The sequence below is a fragment of the Brachyistius frenatus genome, unplaced genomic scaffold, assembly GCF_029030835.1.
Source record: "Brachyistius frenatus isolate BFR_SWC_R1_liver_20210118 unplaced genomic scaffold, ASM2903083v1 Contig_4, whole genome shotgun sequence".
Classification (NCBI taxonomy): domain Eukaryota; kingdom Metazoa; phylum Chordata; class Actinopteri; family Embiotocidae; genus Brachyistius; species Brachyistius frenatus.
Window position 1 is genome coordinate 4,735,120 of NW_027210603.1, and position 16,463 is coordinate 4,751,582.

General features: G+C 39.3%; 1 protein-coding gene across 7 annotated transcripts in view; it reads right to left on the minus strand.

The window, feature by feature from the left end:
- The window catches only part of cita (citron rho-interacting serine/threonine kinase a), a 39,189-nt gene extending 23,802 nt beyond the window's left edge, over positions 1–15,387 (minus strand). For 6 of the 7 annotated variants that reach the window (XM_069711754.1, XM_069711712.1, XM_069711737.1 and 3 more), the window contains exons 1-6: positions 8,701–8,783; positions 3,617–3,722; positions 2,791–2,934; positions 2,475–2,594; positions 793–963; positions 52–105 (exon numbers count right to left, since the gene is read on the minus strand). In XM_069711754.1, the coding sequence (XP_069567855.1) occupies positions 52–105; positions 793–963; positions 2,475–2,594; positions 2,791–2,934; positions 3,617–3,679 (552 nt within the window). In that variant the 5' untranslated portion in view covers positions 3,680–3,722; positions 8,701–8,783. Of the gene's footprint in view, positions 1–51; positions 106–792; positions 964–2,474; positions 2,595–2,790; positions 2,935–3,616; positions 3,723–8,700; positions 8,891–10,158; positions 10,313–10,511; positions 10,719–10,807; positions 10,902–11,254; positions 11,398–13,912; positions 14,015–14,720; positions 14,897–15,335 lie in introns of those variants that run through there. The other variant, XM_069711745.1, reaches the window with a different exon arrangement.
- Positions 15,388–16,463: the final 1,076 nt, after the last annotated feature.

Here is a 16,463-nt window from a genome sequence, read left to right on the forward strand (position 1 = left end):
AGCTCTGTATAGATATCTGACATCGAAAGAAGAGTCTGAACCTTCCTTTACCTTCTCAAGTTTGGAGAGAAGCTCCTCCACTTCAGCTTTTCCCTGCTCCTTGGCCTAAAAAAATAAGAGAGAATGAAAATATTAATTTCTCCCTGCAGTCTTGTTTCACTTGAGTAAAAACAGCATGGAATCTGCAAATAAGGGAATTATAATAAACAAAAACATGTGTTATTTGCTGCCATAACCTCCCCAAATTAAGTGTGCATTGGGTTGTCTTTGTGTAATTGTTGACTTTATAGTATGCATATTGTAATTCATTTATTCATACATTATTAAGCAAAACAGTGAGCACAGCAGCCTAGACAGCACTTTTCACATACTCCTCCTCTAGTTACTCCTGAAAGACCCCCAAGAGCTTCCAGGCCATGAGGGACACGTAATCACTACAGCAGTGTGCTGTGGGTCTACTCTGGAGTCTCCTCCCAGCCAAGCATGTCAAAAGGAGGCATTCAGGGGGGCTTCAACACCATGTGACCATTTCAAATGATATCCACACAGCTATCAAGTGCTAAACTCTCCAAAAGGAACTGACAGCTAACTGTAATGTGACTCACACTTCCTTTGTGTGATATAATCTGAGAAACAATCAAAAGAAGTTGTACTTTTGATTTGTTTCACCAACATCTGAAATATTCATGAAGGACAATTGATCAGGGACAAAAAGTGAATCTTCTGCCGGTCACTTGATTCACATCCATTTCATGAACTATAAATGTTATACTGTACGAGGTGCTAATATACCTTCTGGATTCTCTGCTGGTATTCCACAGCTTTCCTTTTGAGATCCTCGCTCATTTGTCTCGAGTCTCTAAGTTCAGATTCATAGAGGTCGCTGCGACGCCGGGCAGCTGACAGGTCCTCCTCCAGCTGCCTGATGGTCACCTGCATCTCCTCCAGCTGGGCATGGTACTCCTGAGGCCACGAAAAGCACACAGTGAGCATCATTATGAAAAATAAATGTGCATCTAAAGACTGACAGTTGAACTTACATCAATCAACTGTTGACAATGGATGCTAGGAACTAAATACAATTAAGTTAATTTATTTGGTTCTAACAATGTAATCTAATAATGTCAAATAATGTAATGATTTATATAATTGTGGTCATTTTATATGCTGTATATATACAGTAGTGGTAATTTGAACCAAACTGCTGAAAGCAGACTGGACACAAGTCACTGTTGTCATCTTAGGGTCAAGAAAACATTTTTCAATAAGTAAAGTAAAACCGCTTAAAACCTTTTTAAAAAAAAAATCATAAGGAAGAATAGAATAAAATTAATGTTTATTATTTTTCTATCATGTTACAAAATGTAATGTAGCAGTATTTCAACATATGCCAACATCAAGTTCTTCTTTGTTTTTACTAAATAAAGTTATTCTTCTATTCTGGCTTTTCCTGAAAAAAAAAAAAAAAAAAAAAAAAAATCATTAGCAGATTCTTAGCTTGTATTTTCAATCAAGGTGAAAATAGCAACAGCAGCAACGGTGTGTTTGTGAAAGTCTGAACAGGAACTGAGCTATTAGTGCAGGCAGAGATTGCAGCCAGTGCTACAGACAAAGACGTACTTCACAGATCTGCTGACACCGATTTATTGTGAAGTGATCTATAGAAACTGCAATGCTCCATAGCAATGACCATTCATCACCAAAAATGTCACAATCAAAGATAACAACTCAAGAATTACCACTTTAAAGCCGTGGTTGCACTACAGAACTCCAAGTGAAAGGAAAAATAACTGCTTAAGTCCGTAAATCTTTGCAGAGACAATGTGTTTCACTGATGTTGGTAAATTCTCTGACAAATCAAAACTTTACGTTTTCATTAGACATTTCTTGTGCATTAAGATTTGCAACCCATGACCACATCAGGCTACTCAAATGGGGAGGAAGGACAAATCTGTTACAGCCCAGTTTCCATGGATGTAATTTAGGGTTTTTGTCTGCAAAAATATGCCCTTGTTCAATATTAATTTCTCATTTGAATCAATAATGTGTATTTAAATATTGCAGATACTGCGTGTCAGTCCCCTCAGTGGAGGGTGGCTCAATCTCTTGCATAATGTTCAAAGTCTCCACTTTTGTACCTTGCAGGGATGCCATCTGCAGGAATGACCTTTATGAGAGTGCAGAGGACAAGGGAGTCCTCAGAGGGGAAGCCCTGCCTGCGTAATAGGGACATTGAGAAGGAATATAATGTCCCTGCTTCCATTATCAGCTATGATAGTATAAATACAACACTATGGGAATCAGCAGAAAAGGATGCAGTATGAAGATGTTTTTTTTTTCCCCTTTCACTACACATTTTTAGTATAAATACCTTTAAGTGATTAAAGAAGAAAAAAAAAATCCAGATGCACCATATCATTAACGTGATGAGAAGGAGGACACAAAGGATCACTGGAATGAGAATATTTACATACTTGCTCCTTAATTTCTTGCAGCTTGTTGCTCTGTTCGCGTATGTCATGCAGCAGCTGCATGGCCTTGTCATCCTCTCTGGAGACCTCCACACGTGCCTCCTCTAAGCTCCGCTTCAGGCTCTACAAACACATACATGCACATAAACTCAAGGCGGCTGTTGGCCCACTTTGACACAGATTTTTGAAGTGTTGAGGACAGTGAAGCAAAATGTGTGAATAAACACTGTGTTACGTAACAGCATTATTATGTATAAACATTTCTTTTTTTTTTAACTCTGCAGACATGCACACGGACAGAGATGGTAGTATGACTCACACTGCACTCAGTAATGTAGGTGGCAAGATCTTGCTCGAGGATGCCCCTCTGAGTCTCGGAGGCCTTCAGCTCCACATCCTTCTGGTGGAGCACCGACTCCAGGTCAGTCATTTTACGCTGGAACCTGGAAATTTCCTGCTCCATCTTCATATACCGGAGAAAACATCACAACCTCTTAATTTGATGCCTTCAACAAAAGGTTGACAAATTTACACCAATTTTCAGAAATCACTGGTTTGTGTTACATCTGATGCAAGAAATACAGCAGAACATTAAGGTACTTCAACAGATGATTTAGTGTAAGTCAGCAAGACGGGTCCATCAGCCAATAGATTACTATGATAACGGATTTCTCATCACCCAACCAAGAATTCTATAAAACATGTAGTTGTAATTTTATACAAACAAGATTAACTTGGTTTATTAGAACACCAACAGAAGCTATCTTGATCTGTGTTAAGCCACACAGCCAGAATAAACACAAGGCAGCTAGAAATAAAACCCAGAACAATTGACTCACTTTGCTCAATGTACAGTTCCAAAATATGGAAATATGATTTTAGTTTCCAATCAGCAAATAGTCCATATGGTTTCCCCTCAACATTTGCTCCTTCTACGAATATGCTAATGTTATTCATATGCTATGAAAATAGACATATTGAGGTTTGCCAAAAAGGAACATTGACAAGACAAAATTATTTTGGGCTTTGCTAAACTATGTCCAGTCAAAGAGTTTCCAAGTGTTACACATTGGTTGGAGCCTGGTTAACAAAGGTCTGTGATGAAAAATAAAAGATGAATGAAAGCATAAAGAGGCTGTAGTGACCTTGTGACATTTGTCTTGAGTTTCTTGTAGTTCTTTGCTTTTAAGGTGCAGCTTCTTTTCCATGGAGTTGGTCTTAGCAGGAGAGTTGAGGCCTGCAGACACTGACCTGGGAAACAACATCAACAGAAGTCTTTAGCACTTTTTAAAGGCCCTAGATTTAACACTTTCCTGGTGTTTTATTTGCAGTCTTGATATCCATAACTAGATGTTTTTGTGGTTTTAAGCACCAAACAAAATCTGAATATTGCATCACATCGTTAAACCACCAAGAACTGCTGTGATGTTTCCGTTTCTGTAAGGTGCACTGATATCAGTAACCCTCTGTTCTGATTGGCTGATTCTTTTCCAAGTTATGCACGTCCAGGCCAACAACAGCCTTGTCGCTTGTTCGCTCTGCGATGGAATTATTGCTTTGTGTTTTCTTCCACATAAAAGTTTGAACATTAGGCCGTGTTCAGGGTGGACATATGACAAGAGTTTGCGACATCGCAAACAAATGAAAGTCCAAACGACTCGTCCAACCAGCACAGTTACTAAATACAGGCTGCGTGCATTTATTTGTGGACTCAGCATTTTGACACTTTCGCAGTACTTGAAGCATTATGAAACAAAAAAAAAACAACGGAAATTTATACAATCAGGGACATTTAAATCAAATACAAATACTTTGACTTTTAATGCAGCAAACCATAAAATAGTGCACATGATGTCGGCAATAACCAACTTGATATTTACTGAAATATTCTTTTCACAAAAATAAGGTAAAAAAAAATTGTGAAAGCACTATCTACAAAATATGATTTTATGAAGTAGTTTGGTGGCCAAACGGTTACACAACACCGGTGGTCTGGTTCTGGCCGGGGATCATGGTTGTACGACATAACACATCTCTTTTCCCTCGTTTCCTGCCTGCTGTTTTACAATCAAGTCTTACATCAGCTAATGAGAATGACTGTCAGTCTTGTATCATGACTAAAGACATAACACATAACAGCAAGACTTGACATTATCGTAGTAATTAAATCAGCTGAAATACAGACATAACACCCACACATCATAAACCAGCCACAGGCACTGCATAAGAGTTTGCATTGAATCAACTTTTCTTTTTAAGAAGAATACTTCGAAGATTATCATAACAATAAGGCTCCCGACAACAATTAGGATGACATTCAACAGAGCATTTTTCAAGCGAGATAGAGCCAATATATTTTATTCATAGTGGTTTATTGGGGACAAAACAGACTACATGAACAAAACAGCCATGTAGATGTGGGAATATTTGCTGTTTGCCTGACAAAATAATGTGACAGGAGAATTTGGGCTATGTTGTTGCTTGGGGTTGGTCTTCACAGAGCTCTGTAGTGAGCACAATGCTTTTTCTTGTTTATGTATGGTGATGTCCTATTTTGTTTCCATTCTTTTGGGAAAAACAGAGCAAAAAGTCGATTTTCACCCTGTAGTTGACCAGAGACATGGCAACTACGAATAGGAGTCTTCCGAATAACTGAATGGGTCTGTATGAATGAGTTCACAAATACTGCAGAGGGATCTTTAATAAAGTTGACTCAGACTGACTCACAGTGTTAAAAATAATCACAAAAGCAAGAACTGCCCCCTGTGCCTCTCTGCATCAAGAAACATCCCCTTGAATCACATACATACTGTATATACAATATATATATATAGTATACATACTGTATATACCGTATATATACATACAGTATATATATATACATACTGTATACTGTATGTATATGTATATATACTGTATATACAGTATATATACATACTGTATGCTGTATGTATATGTATGTATACATACTGTATATACAGTATATATACATACTGTATGCTGTATGTATATATATACATACTGTATGTATATATACGGTATATACAGTATGTATACTATATATATATATATATATTGTATATACAGTATGTATGTGATTCAAGGGGATGTTTCTTGATGCAGAGAGGCACAGGGGGCAGTTCTTGCTTTTGTGATTATTTTTAATAAATAAATATATATAAATAAATAAATCAAATATACAGAAAACCACATATGCATTTGGCTTATATCACAAACAAATACAGCAACACCCCGACTGGTCTTTTTCACAGGACTCTAGATTAAATAAAGTGTTCCAGCAAGCTGAACGTGTTTGCAATTAAAAATTTATGTTAGACATCAAAATTCATAAAGTTCTCCAGCGCCTAGTCGAACAGTTTAGGAGGCTGAAGAAAAGATAATGTGGCACTTAGTCATCAGCTGGGAGTTTTCTGCATTGATTTGCCTTTTGTTTCATCTATCTATTTTCCTTAAACCTTTCAAACAATGAAGAGTTGATAGATTTCTTCTTTACCACCTTCAGATGATTTCTCGTACTTATTGTTATGTACGCTTTATATAAAAAATTGGACCAGATAAGCAAAATATTCTGAAGGAAGCAGAAATATCAATTTAAGAGTTTTAAGCATCATGTAGGCAGAATGGAAAGTTTTTTACGAGACCAAATGCCGGGCAATTGTTTTCATAGCTGAGGAATAGCGTAGTTGTTGTGTCTTTGAACTGTGGAGGAAAAATAAATGAGTAGCCGGTGCGGACTGCATTATTGAAGAGAATCAAAGAAAGACAGGAGCACAAGGAAAGTGGGGAACAAAAAGCTCGGCAGCTCATCAGGTAGAAAAACAGAATACAATTCATACAATAAGGCGAGCATGCACATCGAAAAAAATACAAGCAGACACACATTATTCTAGACACATGCAATTAGGATGCACACAAGGGTTACAAAACAAGGCATTTTTTTCAGGTAACCTTCAGTAAACAGTAAAAATTGTGCCTATGTCAAAATAATAAAGACAAAACAACAAAGGAGGGAAAAACACCTTGATGTTTTCATTTCAAGCTGGGTTTTATCCACTTGGACAAAAATGATGCGTCTTAATTTATGCAAATGAAAATTGTTTTTGCATCTCTGATATTTCTCCCTAAAATTGTGCATAAATTACATTTAGTAATCCAATAAATGGATCCCCTTAAAAGAATCTAAACTCAAACTATTTGAAAGTGCTAGATAGAAAAATAACAACAAACTATTTTTTGTATTTTTACCAGTAGTAGGGATTAAGAGTTCAAACTTGTCCCAAGAGTGGCCTGAGTGGACAGGCATTTGGTATTTTTTTTATTAAACAGGGTTTATCTCTAGTGGAGAATATTTTTCTTGTGTCTATGTGGAGCCTGATGGTGACACTACAGTGAAAGTCAGCACCTCAGTTAAAACATAAGACACCATTTATTAAAGCCCAAGAACATCCTCAGAAGATTTCTGGAAAAACTGAGTCATTAGTTGCCAAAATAGCAGTAAACAGAAATCCTAATCTGTATGATAGCATTAGATAAAAGGCCAAATGGTCAACTAAATCATAAGAAATCATCCTCTGGAGACTGTGAATACACATATATGTCCACTACAGTCATCTGGCAGTAATCATTCAGGGCACTCTAATCAATAGTTGTCAAAATATCCTTCCAAGATGTTCGATGACCAGACAGACTGACCAACGGACACCGGTATCATGCCTAATCATGAGTGGGGGAAAAAACCAGAAAAATACTGGCAACTTGCTAAAATGGTACTTTTTTTTTTTTTTTTTAAATACTTAATGTCTTAAATTAACTCAAAATTCTTAAAAAAAAAAAAAAAAAAGGCACATTTGCCTGGAAGTTTATGACTCTACAGTCCAGCTACACTGCAGAGATGTTCTAACACTAAACCACAGAAGGCTTCTTATAAATTTGAGGCAAGCTGTTAAGGAGATTTTGTTGTTGAGGATTTCTAATGAGGAGTCAAACAGACAGTCAAGTTCAAAAAGAATAAACAAAAATAATAGCAGGAACCTCCCCCAAAACACATGATTAGCATTTGATTATGCCTGGGTCTGGGTTCATTTCTTTTTCCTATTTGGCATTGTAATGAAGAATGTGTACACGCATATGCATGCACCCACACACAATTTTGACACATTCTGTGAGCTCTGAGCACCTCTTAATCAAATGCAGTAAAGAAAATGACTGGCTTCAATTAAAAACCATGAACAGATGACTGATGGTGTAACGGCAAGGGACAGAGACATTAGAAGAGGGAGAAAATAAGAAGAGGAGATGAGACGGGTAAAGATGGGGGTGGGGACTGAAAAAAAAAAATGAAAAAAAACCAAAACATCACAGTTGTAACCATAGAAATAGATTCTCTCCCCCAATCTGAGCTCTCATCCTTTTTCCTGTCTAATCTGCTAACGCTTTTTCTTCCTTTTCTGTTGCTGCTGCTGTCATGATCCGCAGTCTCCAGCACCATTAACCTGCTAGAGCACTGGCATGGGGCTACAGAAATGAAACCCATCCCCTTGCTTTATTATCAGAGGTTAAGATGCCAAACACTATTAAGCATAATTACAGTCCCAAAACCCAAGCAATAAAAGTCAGGAGCCCATTATGCTTCACAGTAACAGAGAAAGCACAATAACAGCAGCGAGGGTGGGAGTGTGTCTATGTGTGGGGTTCCACTTCTCAGCAAACCTCATTGACACACTCAGCCGCATACCAATCAGTGTCGATGGCAAGATAACGCCAGTTCACATCCTCAGGTCCATTCATTTGATCTATCTGTGCATTGGATCAATATGCACGTGATCACAATGCAATTTAGAAAAAAATAAATAAATAAATATATATATATATATGAGCAGGAATCAGAAGACAGCACCAGAAAAGAAGGGGATCCCTCCCCTTCCTTGTTCCTCGTCTGACACAGCATATGGCCAAACCCATTTTAGCCCCAACAGGCATACCACTAATGACAGGGACAATACCAATTGCCCAGGCCACCATGCTAGGTCACCTGAAACAAGGCTACCTGGAATTTGTTGCTGTGGTAATAAGGAGTCTAATGGCAGAACAGCAGCCAATGCTAGCATGGGGTCTTTAACCAACAAAGATGTGGAACAGAAAGTACAGAAAAACACGAGGTCCACTTTGAAAAAAGCCCAACAATGCCGAGTAAACAGGTAGTACTTACTCTGTTTTGGCCAATACTGCCAACGCTCTGCTGAAGAACCAGCCTAGAAAGGGCAGATCCTGGCCCTGGAAGCCCACTGGCAGAGCTCCTCGCTGGGCTGCTGAGGCTGGCCAGGGGGCTGCCTGCTCTGGCTCCTCAAAATTAGAGGTGTCATCTTCAGCATGCAACGCAGGGACGAAAGGCGGGAGAACTGCAGGAGAAAAAGGATGAGAGGAGGGAACAAGAGAGGGCAAAGGGATGAAAGGATGCAGTGATGAACCAGGTAGTAAATAAATGTAAAAAATAAATTAACACAACAAGGAGAAAGGGGAGAGAAAGGAAGGGAGGAGGAACAGAGCAGAGCGGTGGGAAACTAGAGTGCGGTAAGTCGCGCGTTGATGCACATGCTGCCTCTGTCCCTCCCTCCTCTCTCTCTCGCTCTCTCTCTCTCACTCACTCATTCACACATGCTCACTCCCTCTCCCTCACTGCAGCAGAGCAAGCTAATCAGCTGGAGCCAATGCTGAAGCATAGAGCTCTATCTGTGTTCAACTGATAATGAAGCAGGGCTGTATTTTCCATTCAAACATTATCTCATGTGGTACGTTTATGTTGCATTTTATATCTATTACTCAAAGACAATTTACAATTAAGAAAAATCCATTGAAAAAAAACCTCCTGAAAAATCAAAAGACTTCCTCATATTTTCACAATTGTCATGACCTTTTCAAAAAACAACTAGTTTCCTTGATATTCAATGTCTGGATGAATTTGATCACAAAAAAAGCTCAGAGGAAAAGATGAGAATAGCAATGTTTGAAAATCATTTCAGAATAGGAAGGTTTATTCATCTGAAAATAGAAATAAACCCTCATCACCCCTGCAGCTGCATTTGTGAATTACAGCACCACTGTAGGGATGTGGTTCTTCAATGTGACCATGTCTAAATAAAAAAAGGTCTAATAATTTAAGTGTTATGGGTGTTTTTTCCATCAGCAGGTCACGTGAAAATATCAAACTCGGCAGCAACAATGACGTTCAACAAGCGCACATGTATTTCCGCCACAGATAGCGTGTCTGGTGTCGCCTGCGTAGAAGATTTGTGCTGCATCTGTTGAGAAGCAGATGAGTTGCGGATCTTTAGTCTGTCTGCCTCGCTTCTCGTCTCTACCTCCCTCCTATTCTCCCTCCTCAGGAAAGAGTTGGCCTACTGCCAACAGCACACAGAATCTCATTATTTTACTACCAACAACACCACTGGCAACGCAGATACTGTTTGTTGTCTATGTGGACAACCCCCCCCCACACACACACACACACACAAACTACACCTAAAAACAACATTACTATTTGACAACTAGTCATATATCATCTGTCCAGTACCATGATTGCAGCGGACCCATGTCATTTCATGCCAAATTGAGCATTTTGACTAGAAAGACAGGAGCATGGAGTCTCAAGGGAAAGGAAACTCCTCACCTTGTCTTAAGTTGTTCCAATCAACAGTGGAGAAGAAAGAGTGACAGCGGAGTCCCTGGAAACCAAGTCGCTCTTTCGCACCACGCAGCAAGCTCTGCACCAAGTCGACAAACTGCTTACTGGTGTGTGGCTCGTCAGGAAACTTCAGGTAACGCTGTGGGCAAACAACATGAAGAAGGACTCTTTGCATAATATATAGACTGATTACATATAAATGCAGACTGCATATTTTAATGACTATATAGAGAATACTAAGTACACAGCTTATTTCTTTACTCCTCTGGAGTTCCTATTACAGATCAGATACAACCAACGACCCAAGTCAGTATCAGACCAGCTGACTGTCTATGTACCTGGAAATTGAGGATCTTGTGGATGGTCTTGGTAGAAGTGTCTTCAGAAAAAGGCGACCTGCCATAGATCATCTCATAGGCAATGACTCCGAGGGACCACCAGTCACACTCCAACCCGTAGGTGCCGGGAGAGCCCCCATTCATGGCTGCCAGGACCTCAGGGGACAGAAAGTCCTGGGTCCCAACAGGCACTGTGGGAACGGCCACCTGGAAAAACATTAAAAAAAAACACGCTATGATGTCACTGTCATGAATACTGACATTGATACATGGAGCAAACTCTGTAATCCACTTACTGTTTTGTTAGCAGTCAGACTGGCAGCTGATCCAAAGTCTGCCAGCTTAATGTGACCAGTCCGATCAATGAGAATGTTCTCTGGTTTGACATCTCTGCAAGTGGATAGAGACATTTGATACTGATCTTATACAGATGTACTGTAACATGTCTACTGCTCTGATGATATAGGAATACATCTGTGAACTCCATCAATGTTTTTATCGTACATACTTTCACACACAGTATTGTAGGATAAATCACACCGAAACATTTCTCAGTTAAAGTTAGTTTTTTTTCTTCTGAATCATGTACATGTGGCTTTTTTGTGTGAAAACAAATCAAATCTGGAAGCAAGGAAAGTGACTCAGTATTTCTGGGGCTACTTCCTTAATCACGTTCTTCAACAAAGCCCTGATTGGCCAGTCCTTCAACACTGAGAGGTTGGATTCAGTAGCTGGTGTCTTACCTGTGGACGTAGCCCAGCTGGTGGACAGCATGAATGGCCTCTACCAGCTCAGCCAAATAAAACTGAGCCATCGACTCATCAAACTGATCCTCGTATCGGTTTAGCAAAGACATCAGGTCGCCACCCGGCAGGTACTCCATCGCCTGCAGACATATTTGTAACCAATAAACTAAGATCAGCACTAGGAATTTAAAGGAATGTGTTTTTTTAATTTGATTTGTCACGTGTCAAATGCTGCTGAAACATTTATGAATGCCTACAAATGTGTCTATATTTAGAAGGAAAAATAAAGCAACAAGTGTGGGACCACATGTGCTTGAGCTTACATCAAAGCTCTGTTCATCTTAAGCTTATAGGGTGGTTCTTCTCATTATGAATTAATTTATGTAAGCCTGGATATTATTGCAGATTTATCTGAGATACTGCAGTCAAAGCATTGGTATTCAATAGCTAAAAATACACCCACAATAACTGCAAAAACCCTTGTGCAGTGTGTGTCTGTTATCGCAGGGTAAAAAACAAGCATGTTTTCAGTCAAGGCAACATGCCACCAAAAAAAACCATATTATTACATATATATATATATATATAGTTTGAAAGTTTGAAAACACAAAACAACCTGTCATATTGTCTCTAATTCTCTTTTCTGATGTCTGCACCCTCAGATGAAAGGCACTGGTCAAGTCGGTTCGAGCTATATGGTTGCAGCCATACAGCCATAACAGGCAAGCCCCTGGCGCATGAATGGTCGGCGAGTCTGAATGAAGGGGAGCATTCTCCAGTGTTACCTAGCAACACGGAGACTGGGTGCCTCTCTGACACACGGATAAAGATGGATGCTTTGTATTTTCCTCCATGCTCAGTTAGGGAGCAGGGTGAGGCAGAGGGGGAGTGAAAAGAGAGGAGGAGGAAGAACTGAGACCGACATGCAGGGGGCATGAAGGAAGGTACGGAGAGAGCGGGGAAGGAAAACAAAGGGCGGTATACAATGTAAGGCTTGGCTGAGCAGGAAATGCTTTTCCCTACAACCTCAGGCAGTCTCGGTCATCAGAGAAAAATTTGATTCTTTGTGAGGTTAACAGCCATTACAATGATTACATGAGATGTTCTCTGTGAGTAAATTGACACGGTGCTTCGCAGCTGAAGATGAGACAATTAAAGGGACACCAATTTTATGGGAAAAATGTCCATTTCCCTCTTTAACCAGAGTCAAATAATTCACTCATTTTATACATTTACATTAAATACAGAGCTCTATGTGCTGTTTTATGAATAAGTGAAAAACTGTAAGCTTGTGGAAACAGTAAGTGCAGCTCTTAAATTTGTTTCTCTCATTTGCTGCAATGTGACAAATTTTTTATTTTTGTTGCTACTAAATCACAGCAGAACCCAAAGATGCCCACAACACCTGAGAGGTCTTGTCCATTGAAGAGGCCAGCACTGACTTATGTCATTAATGTGAACTGAGCCTTGGTAACTATAGGCTGTACTCGTGGCAAAGCTTCAAGCTACCAAGCTGACACAACCAAACCTTGAAATTGCTGCAAGGTGATTTCTTTCCACTTCTGAGGAAGGATAACAATAACAATTCAAAGCATTTATTCTACATACAAGTTGTTTCTTACATTGTTCACTTCAGATCCCGTCACGTCACCCCTCATGTACTATTCTGACTGATCCCAGTGCTTTATTAGTCACATTCTGGAACTCACAACCATGAAAGAAAATGTAAGAAATAAAGTACACCTTCCAATGCAGCTTTCTTGTACACTGTGTTCTATTGAAATAAAAATATATATTGTATTGTGTATAAAATAAAACAAGATATTGTACTTTTTGGAGCAGGTAATTTATGCAAAATGGAGCAATTTCTGAAGCTCTACACTAACACTTAGGTCCAGTTGTTGAATGGAGTTCAGACAAGAGAAGAAAGGCTGCCTACTCTTCTCATATTACATATTAAACATATGTAGACTGGGAGTATAATTTTAACTCAAGTAACTATCAACCCGTACAAATAAATATCAAATTCCTTTAACAGTCGCAAGGCAAAGTGAGTGTAATAAACCTTTCTATGCCAGAGCTACTGCTGCTTAGGAGTAAATAACCTAACAATTTGTACAAATATAAATTAAAAAAAAACTATGAGTTTTAATATTTGGTATTCTCTGTGTAAAGAGACCAAATTTAGAAAATCGTATCATCGATATTAATTACACCTTCTACTACAAACAATGTCAAATCATCATGATGACTGCTATTGTGTGTAAACTCAATGGCTTTAGATAATTTCTTTTTTGTCAGTGAATTGGGGGATGAACCACACTGGTTCGGTTTTAACCCTTGAATCTACAGTTAAAACAACAAAACAGCGTTTGAGTAAATTATGGGACTAAAGTGGAATTGTTTGCAGCGTATTTCAGTTAACAAGACTACCTCCAGACCTTTACTACAACATAAAAGTACTGTACTTCCTGCATATATATCACAGCAGTGAGTATTACAACATGTGTGCCACTTGCTCTGTATATCTATTACCCCATGATTCCCCTTTGGCCTGTGGTGTTCAGCAGAAGATTCTGAAATCATTCTTCTGACACGTTAAATAGTCGTTTCAGTCAATCCTTAAGATAAAAAAAACATGTGCTGCAGTCTCACCAGATAGACATGATCTTTATCCTGGAAGGCATAGAGAAGGTGTGGGATCCAGGGACTACTGTTCAGAGAGAGTATCCTGCGCTCTTCTTCATGAAAAACCACCTGGGAAGAATTGAAAAGCCATGCAATCAGCATTTATACATGTAATGTAAGCAACACCAGTGCTAGACAAATTGTTGTTGTATGAGTGTCGGTTACATAAACCAATCTGTCTTAATTGCTGAGAAGGTACCAGCTTTAATAATGTAACGTGGTTTTCTTGAAGTATTTTAATTAGTTAAACATTAAAAGACCTCAATACACGTATCAAACTGTTTGTAGGTTAGACCTCCTTTTCTGGCTTCAGTTCTTGTTGCTTATTGTACAAGTAGGACGCCATTCAAATCCAGCAAAGTAGTCATAAGTGGCATGTACAAAACAGTCCCACTCATTCAGATTGTTCAGAGTATTGCTCACTTCTGATCCCTTCCTGTCACAGCTCATGTACTATTCTGAGTGAGCTCTGTTCTATTAGTCATATGCCAGGGAGCACAGCTGTGAACTAATGTACCCAGATTTGATTTTCATATATTCAACCTTACAGCACTCTCCAGTGGGCCTTTGTAAGATTACAACTCTGAAACACCAAATGTGTTGATACACAATTAACGAGACTGGCATGGTTGGTGCATTGCCTACTGCGACATATAAACATGTGAAATTTTAGAGCCAAACTATCAATGTAAAAATACAAAAATAAAAACTTTTCAAATGTTATTTTACTGTTCTGTGACAGTTTAACAACTGAATAAAAAGGTATGACTCTTACATTTTCTTGGGTGCGTAACACTGTCTTGTTCATGACTTTAAGTGCACAAACGTTTCCGGTGGCCTTCTCTCGGACTACTTGGACCTCAGCGAAGCGACCACGACCCACCGCTGCACGAACCTCAAAGTCATGAGGCCCTGGCTGCAAGGCCCGCAGCGCCGAGACCACTTCAGAAACTGTTTTTACAGACGCACACACAAAGATTTCCAGCCATTTTTCTCCCAACTGAAGTCAGGCATAAAATTCTTAACATAGCACTAATATTACACCTCATTCTATTAGTGGTAAGAATACCAATACCAATGGCACATTGTATTTAAATACAGTCCATCTGGCTGGTATTGAAAATAACATTGCATCAGCCCAGTAAGTTTTGATCTATATTTGCTGATTGTGTCAGATAAATGCAAGTGATTTTTTTTTTTTTTTTTAGGATGACACCTTAAACAGTAAAACGTGTGGACTAGGACTTTAAAAACAAGAACTCAGTTACAGTAAATAGGCCTGTCTTAAAAGCGGAATCATTTACACCAAATGATAGAGTTAGACTGTATTGGCCTCAAAGATTAAAACAAGTTACTCTTGTGCAACTGCATGTGCTGAATGTGTGCTTACATTTGTTGACAAAGTTTGCTACATGGTGTATCTTCATGAGCTCTGGGGAGCTGCACTCTTGGTAGAGGAGCAGCAGAGCCTCCAGGAACTCCTCCCGTCCTAAAGTGCATCCTCCCTCCTGACCACAGAGGCTGACTCGGCCCTGGAGACGAAACACAAACACAGGAAAAGGAAGTCAGTTAGTGACGCTTACTTCCACTGGTTTTACACTATGTACAGCGTTTGAGACAGCGTTTATGTGCATGTAATGCCATGACAACACCGAAGCTGTTACTGTACCTGAAACAGCTGGTTGAGTCGCGAACTGCGGCTGGTGATGGGGTCAGCGGAGGAAGACAGCGTTTTCAGGGTTCCCTGACTCACGTATTTGAATTTCAACATGGCTTCTAGACAACAGATAACCTAAACACACAAGGCAAACGATGAATCGAAGTATTAATGCGCTTAAATAAAGTACTACTGCCTCCGGAAGGAAAACTGTCAACAATGGATCCCTTTAGCGTGCTAAGTTAACGGTGGCTAACGCTCGTTTTCTAACACACACGAGCGTTAAACGCGACACCCTTGTTGTTCATTCATATCTACAGGAGCAAAAACCGGGTTGTATGAGATTACTCACCAAATGGCCATGCGGGTAGTTACAATATTCCTTTCAATTTACATAAAAACATTGATATGCTAAAGGAAACACCGTACTCTTCAATGAATCGCCGTTGTTTCCGGGTGAACTTTCAAATTTTGCGCGTTCCCCGCCCACCGCACGAGTCTGCCGATGAAGGCGAGGTTTGATTTGGTTGCCTCGACTCTTCATGGGCGGGTCTCCTTTGGGTTTTTAACCAATAGCTGATGGTTGAGCACATCAATGTTTTATCAAAGCCTCACACACGGAGGGAATGTTTGCTCTTATCAAGAACATTAACAGAATATTTTCTGAATATATTAATTCTTTGCTAAACAAACAAAGTTGAAGTAGTTTTAACATTTGGGGGATACAGCTGCTGCTGACCAATACACCACGAGTATCTGTCTCACCAGTTTTCTTTTGCATTAAACAAGTCTTGTTTGCTGGGGTAAGTGGTCTCAAACTTAAAAGGGCTGATAAAGTGCCCTGCCATGAAATCCCAAAAT